We start from the raw sequence: 15,191 nt of genomic DNA, 5'->3' as shown, positions 1-15,191 counted from the left end.
AAATTAAATAGAGTTGCACTACATCACCATTCATTGTCTGTAATGTTAATTTAACTATTTTATTATCTCTACTAAGTACGCTTTTATTAATCAAATTTTTTTTTTTTTGATCAAATATTTTTATTAATCAAATATTTAATGTGGCCTTAATCAAACTCAAAAGATTTAAGAATAATGTGCACTGTTTCTACTTGAGGAAGAAAAAAAACAGATGAGAGAGACTGAGCAAATGTGTTTTTTTCTCTCTCTCTCGTCTGGTGAGTGATCTTCTAAATAAGTAAAACCAACAGTTTATGAGTGTCCCCAAAGAACCCTGAACCCAACTCACATCCCATCTTTTCTTGCTTGCAATGCTTTTCTCAGTTTGAGTTGCTAATGTCATCAGCTACGACTACCATCATTTGATCAGCATCGAGATTTGAGTCCTGCAACATATATATTTAACTTTTAAGAGAGAGACATATGTTATGTATAGTAAGAAAAAAAAAAACTGATGTTGCTCACGTCATTGTTATTTGCAGGCTGATTTCTGGTTATTTGAGGAGGAGGGGCTTTGGATAAGTCTCTAAGAGCCCCCTGAAATCAAAGACAAAATGTTATTATTAGTGTTACGTTTATATAGAGTTGGAATCAGACTGATCAATGTAGTGATAATAAAACGAAGTGATCATCAATCTGAGAAAAAGAGAGTAATTAATAAGCTTATTACCTTGTTTGCCCACATCAGTCCACATGCATTACAAAGTGTCCTTGGCCCTTCAGGTCCACGTCGCATCATTGGTGTTGAATTCTCACTCGTTCCACAGTGCCGACATCTTTCGCATGTGCACAAAAAAGATGAAAAAGGTCAGAGATAAGTTTTTTCTTAACCAAGCTATTAATAACTTCACCATCTATAAAGACTTAAAAGAGTATTTTATTCAACTTACAAAGCCTCTGGCTTCTGAGTTTCACACCCTTCTAAGGCCCAGCTCTGGCCTGATCCCCAATCCGATCCTGTGGATGAAGGATCCTCAATGCTTGACTTGGCCGATGTGAACTGACCTTTCTTACGCTGCATCCTGCATTCCGAAAACGAAAACGATTTAAATCTCTAAACAGCGACTAACAAAACCTAGTTTACTGATTAAGACATAAACGTGTATGTACCTCAATGCTACCTCCTTCCTGACTGTGTAGCGAATGGTCGGACCAAAATTCCTCCCTTTTCTTTTCTCTCTAAATCTGAGCAACGAGGCTTGCCTCTGCGGGGCACTTAACCTTTGAGGAGTACCAGATAAACCCTGTTTCATGCATTAGTAAGCAGAAAACTCAAGGAAATAAAACTTCTACATGGTAATTAAACAAGTCTTTTATTACCAGTACCCTATTGTTCTGATGAGGTGATCCTAGCGTTGTCGGAAGCGTCTGTGGTACTTCCCGTCCACCAAGTAACAAAAGCACAGCTTGAACCTGCAGTAACAAAATATCAAGAATAACTTTGATAAGCAGAAAAAAACAACAACAACTAGACCATCAAAGAAGAGAAGTTAGTAGAAGAATTATAAAAGTCACACCTTGTCAGGCAAGACATGGTCAAAAACATAAACTTGTCCCTGATAGGACAACGTCAACTGGTCTCCGTTATCACCGCCGGCGCCACGGTCCACAACCTCGCCGCGATGATCAGATGGGTTTCCGAGGTGAGAAGGAATGTCAGTCTCAAGTCCCCCATTCATCCCATTCCCATCATCATCTGCAGCGTGGTCAGCATCCATCATGCCGTGATGCTCATACTGCACATGCATTGGATGTTCATCTCCGCCATTGTGCATGTTTCCATGAAGGCCATCATCATCCATGCTTCTTTAAATTCATCAAGTTTGTCAACCAATGATAAACACGTTCAAAGAAGAAACAGAACATTAATTATGACTAGATATTGCTAAGACAGGAAAGAGGTTACTGGTTTGTCACAATCGTTACCTACTGCAGTAGATTATGATATAAAGTAGGATGATTCTTAGTTTCTTGAGGATAAGATAAGCTTCTTTAATATTAGATGAAAACTAGAATTAAACTGGGGGATAATCTCACATACTAAATACACCTTATTACCTTAAAACCCTAACAATATATTTTGAAACCTAACAACAAAGGTTCATATAATCCACACATTAACTATAGCTTCATAGAGACAATCAGATTCGAATTGGAAAAGTAATACACGCTCCCAACCACACTTTTAATGGGAATCCCAAATATAAAAACCCTAGAATATAGAGCCCACTTCACATATCATCATCATCTTCTTGGTAATGATTTCTGAGTTCGACAAGCTAAAATTGAAAAAAAAAAAGCTCTAAAACTGAGGTCAATTCGGGTACCTGTTGTTTCAGGGCAAACACAAGGGAGAAGCCTAAGAGAAAGAGAAAGGATGAAGACAATGGAGACGGCGGTAGTTTACGATAATCAGAGGATTTGATTTTGATTATATTACCCAAACTGCAAAACCAGAAAAAGGGCAAACAAGCGAAAGAGGAACCTCTTTGATTTTTTTTTATTTTTTTGCTTCTGTGTGTTCTGGTCTAATGATTTGATTTTTATTAGTATTTTTTACTTTTTGAGGAAAATCATTCCCTTTAATAGAAAGCAGAGGATCTAAGGGTTTTTGAGCCCAGATAGCGTTCTTATGTGGGCTTAAGGCCTTTTAAGATAGAAAACCAGCGGTTCCATAATGGCCTTGAAGCCTTTTCCCCTCATCCTTATCATTTTTTTTAGAGCAACTCCATTTGAGTGTTTATAATACAAAAGTATAGTGAACTACATAATGTAGGTTGACAAAAAAAAATAGTGGTTGAATAACATAAGAGCATCCCATCGAGGGATCATTCAACGGGTTCACACACATTCCCAAATAAAAAATATTATTATAATCGTGGGTCCCACCAAACTTATGAACTTGCTTCTTCCAGGTTCGCGGCAGTGAACCGGTTCATGCACTGTAGCGCGGACTCCACGTCACGTGGCGATCCGCAATTGGTCCGACCAATTATTATTATTATTTTTTTAGAAAAAAACAAAAAACGAAAAAAAATATATTAAAATAATACAAAAAGAAGGGGTTCATAGAAGTTCATCAATGCGAATGCTCTAATGCAGGTTGCCCAACAACAAAAATGAATAACATAATGTAGTTTTTTTTCTTTCTTACGAGAAACTTATCATTTTATTAACTTGAAAGTTGTAAGTACTGCATTATGCATTTTGTTTGTTTTTATTCTCTTTTCAATATGAGAGTTTAAAAATCTACATTGTATTATAATAACAAATACCATAATAGTTATTAAAATATTAAATATAGATAATAAAATAAAATATTTAGGAAGTAGATTGTAACAACTTTTTAAATATTTTATTCTTCATAGACATTGTAGTTATGTATAAACAAATAACCATATAAGACATGCTACAAATATCATATCTAAATTTGTAACACACTGATAAAATAGAAAAATATATGGTATGAATTTAATATACATATTATATATATATATATATAATTTAGAATATGATTAGTTATACATTTATTGATAAAATAATAGTGAACTTTTACAGTATTTCTCGATTACAAAATTTGAAATAGGCTTATATAGATCATATATGATTATGATATGTGTATTTTATAATATGATTAAGGGTAATTCTCTCAAATGTTTATAAAATAGGTTTTTCACCGAACTTTATTTGAAGAAGAAAATAACCTGAAAAGTTTTAGGCAAAAAAATATATTTTCATCCTTACTTTATAGATATTTAAATATGCATAATAATTAAAATAAATAATTAAAAATGAAAACTTTTTGTTATTTTTGAATAATACGCTTTTGATCAAACTTTTTTTATTATTTTTTAATTCAAATTCTTTTTTCAATTTTTTTAATTTCTAGTAACACGGTTTGGTTCTCTGTTCCTCTCTATCTAGATTGATGTGGTCTTACAAGATTCGATTATTGTGATTCATTAAATAATTGTTTGGTGTTTTCCCTGTCTCTTGTTACCTGGCTGTAAATCCTTAAAAAGAACCAATCAGAGAAAGCCTCCACCACTGAAATTTGACGAGAATAACGAATTTTCACACAATGTAAAATCAGCGGTTAGCCTCGAATCATTTCTCTTTCCCCCACATTTGTTGTGTCTAGCTTTTTAGAATAAAGACATAACATTCTTTCCGAACACTCTATTCTCCTAACCTTACCGTCGGATCTCCGACATAAGTTTTTTTTCCTTATCTTTCCTCAGATCCCGATCTGTTCCTCATTTCGTTCTACTCACGGATCTCCTTTTTGATCACCAGTTCTTGTTAGATAGGGAAGTAACGAGATCTGATCTTCTTGCGGTAATGGCGAGGAGTAAGGCTGTGGTGAGTAGTAGTCATCATCATCATCATCATGGGATATGGAAATACTTCAACCCAGCTTATTATCTCAGAAGGCCTAGGCGTCTTGCTCTTCTTTTCTTCCTCTTCCTCTCCGTTTCCATGGTCCTTTGGGATCGTCATTCTCTTTCCCGTGATTACCAGGTAGGGAAGGGAGGGAGAGATAGCTCTCGACCACCATTGCTCAATTTATAGTGGCTCTAAGTTATTGAAAAGAAAGAGGACTTTTATATGTGAAGTGTAATGTACCGTTACCTTTGTATGTGTTGCAGCTTGAAGTTTCCAAGTTAAATGAAGAAGTTCTGCGATTGCAGCTGTTGGTAACACACCTGACTTAAGAGCTTATTTCGATGTTGGGAAAACCTTTTTGTAAAGCTCTCAAATTTATTAATTATATTTCTGATAGTTAGAAGATGTGAAAAGCGTTGTCTCGGAGGATGTGTCTGTGAATAGTACATTGAAGGATGTCCAGGAAGATCCGGTTGATGCCCAAAGAATGCAGAGAGTGAAAGAAGCAATGCTTCATGCTTGGAGTTCTTATGAAAAGTATGCCTGGGGACAAGATGAGCTTCAGGTACAGCTTATCTTTTTTGTTGATTGACAAATGACAACAGTTTCTGCTTGGAATAGATATATGTCACTGATCTTGTTTCTTTTGTTTTTTTTTGTTTTTTTTGTTTTTGCACTATCAGCCCCAGACAAAAGATGGCGTTGACAGCTTTGGTGGCCTGGGAGCAACTATGATAGATGCATTAGATACACTCTACATAATGGGTCTTGACGAGCAGTTTCAGAAAGCCAGAGAGTGAGTACATCTTTTCCATCCCCTCCATCATTTTCTAGGAAGATCTCTTTCTAGCCATGATTTGTAAAATTGTTATATATTTTTTTTCTGGATGTAATTAATGAATCATGTTTCTGCTCTTTCCAACTCCCAAAACTTTCTCTCTTCATCTTTTCCAGCCTACATTTTGTTTATTATTGTGTTTCATTTGCAGGTGGGTTGCAACCTCATTAGATTTCGATAAGGATTATGACGCCAGTATGTTCGAGACAACTATAAGGTTGCATTGAACAGGTTTACCTTGTTGTTTTTCTTACCTGTAGTAGTAATAAGTGTCATCTTGTTTTAGGTTATGTGTTGGGTTGCACTTAAAAGAACATGTGGTTGCATCTGCGCCTTATATCTTTTCTCTTTCTTTGGCTCTCAGAGTGGTGGGAGGGCTACTAAGTTCGTATGATCTTTCTGGGGATAAAATTTTCCTTGATAAGGCAAAGGATATAGCAGACAGATTATTGCCAGCATGGGACACTCCATCGGGTATACCATATAACTTTATCAACCTGAGACATGGAAATGCTCACAATCCTACATGGGCAGGGGTAAGTCCTACATGCAGCAAACTAATGTGGCCTATAATAAAGGTTTAGTTGATTTGTTTACTTCTTTCTTGTACTAGGGAGACAGTATTCTTGCAGATTCTGGTACTGAACAGCTCGAATTTATTGCCCTTTCCCAGAGGACCGGGGACCCAAAATATCAACAAAAGGTGCGTTTCTCTGTTACTTGCCTCATCATATACATGTGCCTATTAGAATGATATTTTGATGTTTATAGATATTTTGATATTACTGATTAGGTGCATTATTTTGTTATAAATAATTAGCAACTCAATGGGTGGCTGACTTGTTTGTAACTCTGCGTCTCAGGTAGAAAAGGTTATTTCAGTACTAAATAAGAACTTCCCTGATGATGGTTTGGTTCCAATTTATATAAGTCCCGAGACAGCTAATCCATCGCACTCTACCATAACATTTGGTGCTATGGGAGACAGGTCTTTTTCCCCCAACTTCCCCAACTTCTGGTTTTGCTTTGGTTTGATATGTGACTTGCTAATATTTTGTGCATACAGCTTTTACGAATATTTGCTTAAAGTTTGGGTGTTTGGGAGCAAAACTCTATCAGTGAAACACTATAGGTAAGTTTTTTTCTCTTTTCTCTTTGCTGACGTCCTCACATGATATCTCTTATGTTCCTCATTTCTTTACTGGTATTGTAGTTTCCTTATTTAGTGCTGATATGTGTTGAGATGTTGGTACCAGAGATATGTGGGAGAAATCAATGAATGGTCTGGTAAGCTTGGTTAAGAAATCAACACCTTCGTCGTTTACATATATTTGCGAGAAGAATGGAAACTCTTTGTCCGACAAGGTATGCTCGTGTCTGTTTATTGTTTGCCATTGTGATAGGTTGCTAGTTTCTCATGTTTCTTTCTCATCTATATTCAGATGGATGAATTGGCTTGCTTTGCTCCTGGAATGTTGGCTTTAGGAGCATTTGGATATGATGATCCTGCTGAAGCAAAGAAGTTTCTCTCACTTGCTGAAGAGGTAAAACCTATGGCGCCGTTAGTGACCTCTGGTCATAAACAGTTTTATGATGTTTGAACTCAAGCCTTCATCTCTATTTTTCCGACTAATCTGCCAGCTTGCATGGACATGTTATAACTTTTACGAATTAACACCAACAAAACTGGCTGGGGAGAATTATTTCTTCAACTCTGGAAGTGTATGTCCTTTGCTTCTTTGGTTTATGCTTTACATTTGTTGTTTAGTATACAATCACACACAAACATGATGATGATGATGATTCAGGACATGAGTGTTGGAACGTCGTGGAACATCCTGAGACCAGAAACTGTGGAATCACTGTTTTACCTCTGGAGGTTGACTGGCAACAAGACATATCAAGATTGGGGATGGAATATATTTGAAGCGTTTGAGAAGAACTCTCGCATAGAGTCTGGATATGTCGGTTTGAAGGATGTAAGCTAGCTCTCCCTAATGAGACATTAATATTAAGTTTAATCTGATGCATTATAATCTGATGGTAGATTCTCTTCCATTTTCTTTCCAGGTTAATACAGGAGTGAAGGACAACAAGATGCAAAGTTTCTTCCTTGCTGAGACGCTCAAGTATCTCTATCTCCTCTTCTCCCCCACAACGGTTATTCCCTTGGACGAGTGGGTATTCAACACAGAAGCTCATCCACTTAAGATTGTGCCCTGGAATGATCAGGTCAATCTCGGACAATCCACCGCCGTGCAGCAACGCAAGCCAACAATTAGATTACGTCAGAGGCGGATTGGTCGGATGACAAACAAGTAAGCACGCCCGCTCGCTCACTTGAGAGATCACAGTGTGAATCCTTGCATTGTGATTAATAGGTGTGTGTGGTTCAGTGGAAATTTCTGAACTGACCAATGGCAATTTGGTTTGTTGCTTTAGTGAAGGAACCATTTTTAAAAAGATTTCAAGATAGACACTTTGTTATACAAACTTGGGGGGCCAAATAAAACAGGTTTGCCTTGTGTTTTACACCATTAGAATATGAAAATTAAAGAGTATTTATTTTTTCATGTTTTTTTTATCAGAGGAAACAATTAAAAGATATTTTTCAGCTTAAATATCTTTATTATTTTCCTGTCTTTTAGTCAAACTATGTATTAGGAAACTTCAGATAACTGAAAGAAACAAAAAAAAAACTAGTTAAGTGTTGAAACAACGCAGAAAATATGAATGGAAACAAAACAAAGTGCAATGACACCAAAGACATGTCAAAAAACTAGACTTTAGTTGTGTTGACTAAGTCTCCACGTCACGCCAGAAGGAGAGGAAGAAAATGACACGGAGGCGAGTGCAACGGTTTAAAAGCAATAACCACAGATATCACCAGCCTCAAAACCTCTCCACACGTCAATTCTCCAAGCCACAATCTCCATCGAAAAAAAAATATATACATATATCATTATTTTTTTGTAAGAATTGTGAAAGAGGGAAAATAATAGCCACCCACTACTATATAATACATCAAAACCATGAACCATAGTCCAACTAAACATCTATCATCCTCTTCCATCAACATTACAGACGAGAAGATGGTGAAATCGTGTGAGCTGTGTGGTGCAGGAGCCGAACTCCACTGCGCGGCAGACTCCGCTTTCCTCTGCCGCTCCTGCGACGCGAAGTTCCACGCCTCTAACATCTTATTCTCCCGCCATGTTCGCCGCATCATCTGCCCTGACTGCAAATCCCTCACCGGAGATCTCGTCTCCGGTCCTCTTTCTCCTTGGCCTCCGAGGATAACCTGCCGCTGCGGGGGCGGATCGTCTTCGGGATCATCTTCTTGCTGCTCGTCGCTGGATCGTGTCTCAAGCTCCGAGCCGTCGTCGTCGACGAAGACATCATCGCGAGGGAAGGAAAAGAGAGTGGAGGCCGTTGCTGCGGATGGCGTTTTGGTGAAATGGTGCGATGAGTTGGGAATAAAGGGAGATTCGAGAAACGGGGTCGTTTCGTTGGCGTCTCTCGCTCTGGCCGTTGAGAAGCCGACCAAGGTGATTTTAGCGGCGGCGTTTTGGTTCGGCGTTAGGAACTCGCGTGATACGGTGACGTCGTGGCCGAGTCTAAAGAAGGTGGCGGATGTGAGCGGGGTTGCAGCTGGAATGATTCGAGCTGTCGAAAGCAAGCTGGCGCGTGCAGTGACGATGCAGCTTAGACGGTGGCGCGTCGACTCGGAGGAAGGATGGGGTGAGAATATGTAACGTGGGTCCCCTAGGCCTTTTAGTGTTAGTGATGATATACAAGTTTCCATCGACGTGTTGGTTTTTCTTTCCAAACGTTTAAAATGGTTTTCAACCGCGTTTAGAAAATTCTTTACTAGTGTGGAGAAATTGTTCTTCAAGTTCCCTTCCTATAATGATTGGGTTTAATATTCAACCGAATTTAAAGAAAAGAAAAGAAAAACTGTTATGAATATTGTGTGATGTCTAGTATGGAATGTTCTAGATTTACTTGTTCCCTACTCTAAGTTTCTTGTTCCCTACTCCAAGTTTTTAGACTTGGTCTTCAAACTATATAATCCTATATAAGGAACTCATTACTCATGGAATAAGACAACACATCTCATTCTTTCACAAACAAAGCATCCGATCTCTCTCTCTCTCTCTCTCTGGTTCGATTAGTTCTTAAGCAAGAACACTAGGATTAGAACACGTTATCAGCACGATCTTGCTCAAGATCAACCAACTCGGAGACCATCATAAACCCTAGCCGCCGCCAACCACTTCTATTTCTAAGATCTTTTACATTCAGTTGTTTCTTAGATCTTAAACTAATCATACTTTGAATCCTTTCTTTGTTTGATTGATTAAGGTTTCTAAGAAAGGAACCAAGGAGAAGAATCGGCAAAGTAAAATGTTAGATCTCAAAACCCTAATTTTTACTTACAGCTCAAGTTTTGTTTTCGGTTTCATCTTTCTTATTTTTGAATCCGATTTTAAAAGTTGATCTAGTTCTTGTTTAAAAACTTATAAATCGATTTTATAAAATCTTATAAACTCTATTAGATCATATTTGATCAGATCCGAAGTTCTAAACCTAAACCCTAAAATTTCGGATCTCAAAACCCTAAAATCCCTCATAACTTTAGTTTTGTATTAGACAACAAGCGATACCCCTTTTTAAGGATGACACGCTATATGTCTAAATCAAAACATAAGTATATGTTTAACCAAAACTTAAAATCTGATTTGAATCTTTAAAATCTAATCCTTAAAGTTAATATCAGATTAAAAGGAAATTTAAATCATAAGAAAATTTCAAGCATGTAATAACATGACTTTCATTTTGTATAAGACAACAAGTGATACCCCTTATTAAAGGATGATACGCTATATGTCTAAAACAAAATTAGTCTTATGTTTCCACATTTTTTTGATCAATGATCCACACCATTGTGTGGTTAGATCTTGAATTTTTAATCAATGATCCATACTACTTAGTATGGCTAGACAATAAGGTCAATGATAGACCATGGTCGATGATGTGTAACTTCCGGTACGACTAGACCACAGGCCGTATTGGTCGATGAGATACCTTCCGGTACAGCTAGCCCACAGGCTGCATGAGTCAATGAAGTGTACCCTAGGTACGACCAAGACCATGCTCTTATCCATCTTATTTTTAAAAGCAAGTTGATGGATGAATTATAAGAAAATAAAATTTTCTAAAAGACCTAAACAATCTGATTTTTATTTTCAGATGGCCAAAATCACAAACTTGGACTTTGCACCTCTAAGTGTGAGGGGTGACAATTATCTCCAATGGGCATTAGACGTTGAGATCTCTCTTGGAGCCAAAGGCCTAGAGCAGTGCATCGTTCCCCAGAACAAAGCTACTAAGAAAGAGAACTCTCAAACCCTCATGATCATCCGTCATCACATTGAAGAGAGCTTAAAAGCTCAATACCTCACAGTAAGTGATCCATACGAGTTATGGAAAGAGCTTAAGATGAGGTATGACCACCAGAAGACTTTGATTCTTCCGGGTGCCACCTATGAGTGGACTCATCTCAGGATTCAAGACTTTAAGTCTGTGAATGATTACAACTCAGCCTTGTTTAAAATAGTCTCAAAGATGAGGCTATGTGGCGAGATTGTAACTGATAAGCAGTTGTTGGAAAAGACTTTCCAGACAATGTCCTCAAGCAATATGTTGCTTCAGCAACAATACAGACAGAAAGGTTTTCAGACCTATAGTGAGCTCATCTCATGTCTATTGCTTGCAGAACAGAACAATGAGCTGCTCTTGAAGAATAGTGAGCTTAGACCACCTGGATCTAAGCCTGTCCCTGAGGCACATCATGCCTCACATGAGCCTAATGACGGTGCTGAAGCCAACCATGTCCGGTATGACCAAAAGGGCCGCAGTTCCTCATATGGAAGAGGACGCGGTCGTGGGGGTCAAGGGCGAGGACGTGGACGTGGTGGCTATGGCAAAGGGCGTAACACCCCTTATGACCGTCCAAACCAGTCCAATAATGGGCATGGCAAAAGCAAAGGCAATGGGACATCTTCAAAACCACAGAATCCTACAAGCTCACCTTGCCATAGATGCGGAATGATGAATCATTGGGCAAAGAATTGCCGCACAGCCAAGCATCTGGTCGACCTCTATCAAGAGAGTCTCAAGGGCAAGAATCCGGAAGCACACATGGTGTACAAGGATGGTGAGGACGATTTTGATCATGACAAGGACGACCTCATGGATTTTGAGACTTCAGACATACTCACTATGCTGAATGATGACCCAATTGAATAATGTGATGCATCAAACGATTTGTGTTTGAATGCTTTTGGTGTTTTTAGGCTTTAAGAATTTTTTAAGTGCTTTTGCATTCTATATTTTATTTTAAGAATAAACTATGTTTACTTTCATTTTCAATAATAATATGAATGATTCAGATTATATTTTTATTGTCTAGAATGAAAGGAAGTATGGACACACTTGTCGTTGACAGTGGATCAAGCCACACGATTTTTAAGGATAAGAAATTCTTTGTTGATCTAACATTGAAAGATGCCAATGTGAACACAATAGCTGGTGTATCACCACTAATAAAAGGCCACGGCCAAGCCTATGTTCTATTACCAAATGGAACACATCTAGAAATAGATGAGGCATTGTATTCTCCAAACTCTAAAAGAAGCCTGTTGAGCTTTAAAGACATTCGCAAGAATGGTCTTCATATTGAAACTGTTGGAGAAGGAGCCAAAGAATTCTTAAATATTTATGAATTCGTCCAAGACCATAAGAAGGTCTTGGAGACAATACCAGCTATATCCACTGGTCTTTACTGTGCTCAGATCAGTGTGGTCGAAGCCAATGCTATGATAAGCAAGGAATTCAAAGAGAATTTCAACTTGTGGCACGACCGGTTAGGGCATCCCGGAACATCTATGATGCGTAGACTTATCCTAAATTCTAATGGTCATAACCTTAAAGGTAGACAAGTTGTTCCTAAGATCCATACATGTGTGCCTTGTGCACAAGGAAAACTCATAGTCCGACCATCACCAGTCAAAGTGACAAAGGAAACCATAGGTTTTCTGGAAAGAATACAAGGTGACATCTGTGGACCAATACACCCACCTAGTGGGACGTTTAGGTACTTCATGGTACTAGTTGATGCATCCACAAGATGGTCCCATGTGTGTTTATTATCCACACGAAATCTAGCCTTAGCTAGACTACTTGCTCAAATCATCAGATTGAAAGCACACTTTCCAGACTTTCCTTTGAAGACTATACGTCTTGATAATGCTGGTGAATTCACTTCCCAAGCCTTTTATGAGTACTGTATGTCCATGGGGGTGGCAGTTGAACACTCCGTGGCACATGTCCATACACAGAACGGTCTAGCCGAGTCCTTTATCAAAAGGATTCAGATGATTGCTAGACCTTTACTCATGAAAAGTAATCTTCCAATCACAGCTTGGGGACATGCAGTGTTGCATGCTGCGGAATTAATACGCATCAGACCATCTAGTGAGCATAGATATTCACCATCCCAGCTCCTCATGGGTCGAGAGCCAGACATCTCCCATCTTAAGACTTTTGGATGTGCTGTTTATTATCCAATAGCTCCACCACAAAGAACAAAGATGGGAGCTCAGAGAATGATGGGAATATATGTTGGATATGATTCTCCTTCAATTATAAAATACCTTGAGCCAACCACGGGTGATTTGTTTAAGGCCAGGTATGCAGATTGCCACTTTGTGGAATCTGAGTATCCAACATTGGGAGGAAATAATAGCAAGCTGGTAAAAGAAATTACATGGAATCATACATCCCAAGCATGGCAAGATCCTCGAACTCAAGCATGTGATCTTGAAGTTCAAAATATTATACATCTGCAAGAGCTAGCTAATAAATTGCCAGATTCCTTTGCTGACCCAAATAGAATGACCAAGTCATACATACCAGCTGCTAATGCACCAATAAGAATTGATGTCCAGAAGGGACAAAACCAAGTTGCTACAGAGTCTATGGCACGTCTGAAACGTGGTAGACCAATTGGTTCCAAAGATAAGAACCCTCGCATAAATAAGAAAGGTGCAAGACCAACCGTGGTCGAGGGGAAGATGGATCTGGTCGATGTGGTCGATCCGACCGTCCCAAGGCTCCGGGACGTGGACGAACCAACGTCCGGACATGGTCCAGACGTACCAGAATCCACAGACATGACCATTGGTCCGGCTGCTAAGGTATCTAATGAGATTTGGGACGCCAAAACTCAGGATCCTGAACTTCCTGACAATGAAGAGATCTCTATAAATTATATCATGTCTGGAAAACAATGGAACAGAAAACATGTCGACATAAGTGATTTATTTGCATATCATGTAGCACTTGAGATCATTGAAGATGATGAGGATCTAGAACCCACGTCTATTTATGAATGCATGCAAAGAAAAGATTGGCTTAAGTGGAAAGAAGCCATAAACGTGGAGTTAAACTCTTTCAAGAAGAGAGGTGTTTTTGGATCAATACTCCTAACACCACATAATATAAAACCAGTGGGATACAAATGGGTCTTTGTGAGAAAGAGAAATGAGAATGGTGAAGTCGTGAGGTATAAAGCCCGACTTGTTGCACAAGGATTCTCACAGAGACCAGGAATCGATTATGAGGAGACTTATTCTCCCGTGGTGGATGCAACAACATTCAGATTCCTTATAAGTCTGGCCATAAGAGAAAATCTTGATTTACGGTTAATGGATGTAGTAACCGCATATCTTTATGGACCACTGGACAATGACATATACATGAAAGTACCAGAAGGTATTGAAATACCTAAGAATGCTAAAGGTTCTCGAGAACAACATTGCATTAAGCTAAACAAAGCTTTGTATGGATTGAAACAATCTGGTCGAATGTGGTACAACAGATTGAGTGAGTACTTACTGAAAGAAGGCTACAAGAATGATCAAGTAAGCCCATGTATATTCATTAAGAAATCCGGCCAAGGCTATGTGATCATAGCTGTGTATGTTGATGACCTAAACATACTTGGAACGGCCAAAGAGATTTCCCAAACAGTTGAGTATCTCAAGAAAGAATTTGAGATGAAAGATTTGGGAAAGACTAAGTTTTGTCTGGGACTACAGATTGAACATCTTAAGGATGGAATCCTTGTGCACCAAAAGACCTATACAGAAAAGCTTCTTAAAAGGTTCAATATGGATAAGTGTCATCCACTTAGTAGTCCCATGGTTGTGAGATCCCTTGGTCTAGACACTGATCCATTTAGACCCAAGGCCAAGGATGAAGAGGTACTTGGTCCAGAGTACCCTTACCTTAGTGCCATTGGCGCCTTGATGTACTTAACTACACATACTAGGCCGGACATATGTTTTGCTGTGAGCCTATTGTCCAGATTCAGTTCATGTCCGACCATGAGGCATTGGAATTTGATCAAACACATCCTAAGATACCTACAAGGAACTAAGGATGTAGGATTGTTTTATGCTAACCAAAACAAAGAAGATTTGGTTGGTTTTGCTGATGCAGGTTACCAATCCGACCCACACAGTGCTAAGTCCCAAACCGGCTATGTTTTCACATATGGAGGCACGGCCATTTCATGGAGATCAGTCAAGCAGACTATATCAGCCACATCATCCAATCACTCGGAGATATTGGCGATCCATGAAGCAAGTAGAGAGTGTGTCTGGTTGAGACTCATGACACACCATATTCGGACAGCATGTGGAATCACGGATGGTAAAGACGAGCCGACCATTCTTTATGAAGACAATGCGGCCTGCATAGCTCAGCTCAAGGATGGATACATCAAGGGTGACAAGACTAAGCACGTTCTCCCCAAGTTCTTCTTCACCCATGATCTACAGAAGGAAGGAGAGGTCAAGGT

General features: G+C 38.7%; 4 protein-coding genes across 6 annotated transcripts; 3 read left to right on the top strand and 1 right to left on the bottom strand.

Moving 5' to 3' along the window:
* Positions 1-81: 81 nt before the first annotated feature.
* Positions 82-2,579, bottom strand: LOC108857309 (GATA transcription factor 24). 3 transcript variants are annotated; one of them, XM_018631280.2, is made up of 8 exons: positions 2,367-2,579; positions 1,557-1,845; positions 1,360-1,452; positions 1,150-1,283; positions 930-1,061; positions 710-815; positions 505-576; positions 82-425 (listed from the first exon to the last, which is right to left on the bottom strand). In XM_018631280.2, exons 2-8 carry the CDS (start codon positions 1,839-1,841, stop codon positions 360-362), a joined length of 888 nt encoding a protein of 295 aa, XP_018486782.1. In that variant the 5' UTR covers positions 1,842-1,845; positions 2,367-2,579; the 3' UTR covers positions 82-359. The 3 variants fall into 3 exon arrangements, with proteins under 3 accessions (XP_018486782.1, XP_018486784.1, XP_018486781.1); XM_018631282.2 differs by having other exon boundaries at positions 1,366-1,452; XM_018631279.2 differs by having other exon boundaries at positions 1,557-1,842.
* Positions 2,580-4,159: 1,580 nt separating this feature from the next.
* On the top strand, positions 4,160-7,836 carry LOC108862521 (mannosyl-oligosaccharide 1,2-alpha-mannosidase MNS2). Its single transcript, XM_018636677.2, has 14 exons — positions 4,160-4,560; positions 4,689-4,736; positions 4,823-4,990; positions 5,109-5,221; positions 5,415-5,480; positions 5,628-5,799; positions 5,877-5,966; positions 6,127-6,251; positions 6,330-6,395; positions 6,520-6,628; positions 6,706-6,807; positions 6,905-6,985; positions 7,072-7,242; positions 7,334-7,836. Exons 1-14 carry the CDS (start codon positions 4,381-4,383, stop codon positions 7,583-7,585), a joined length of 1,743 nt encoding a protein of 580 aa, XP_018492179.1. The 5' UTR covers positions 4,160-4,380; the 3' UTR covers positions 7,586-7,836.
* A 350-nt stretch (positions 7,837-8,186) lies between these two features.
* On the top strand, positions 8,187-9,267 carry LOC108862524 (B-box zinc finger protein 32). Its single transcript, XM_018636681.2, has one exon. The coding sequence runs from the start codon at positions 8,296-8,298 to the stop codon at positions 9,016-9,018; it is 723 nt and encodes a 240-aa protein (XP_018492183.1). The 5' UTR covers positions 8,187-8,295; the 3' UTR covers positions 9,019-9,267.
* Positions 9,268-10,891: 1,624 nt separating this feature from the next.
* On the top strand, positions 10,892-11,575 carry LOC130494831 (glycine-rich protein 2-like). The gene has a single exon (XM_056985636.1). The coding sequence runs from the start codon at positions 10,892-10,894 to the stop codon at positions 11,573-11,575; it is 684 nt and encodes a 227-aa protein (XP_056841616.1).
* Positions 11,576-15,191: the final 3,616 nt, after the last annotated feature.

This window comes from Raphanus sativus, chromosome 5 (assembly GCF_000801105.2).
Source record: "Raphanus sativus cultivar WK10039 chromosome 5, ASM80110v3, whole genome shotgun sequence".
NCBI classification, from domain to species: domain Eukaryota; kingdom Viridiplantae; phylum Streptophyta; class Magnoliopsida; order Brassicales; family Brassicaceae; genus Raphanus; species Raphanus sativus.
This window is presented reverse-complemented; position numbering and strand designations above follow the sequence as displayed.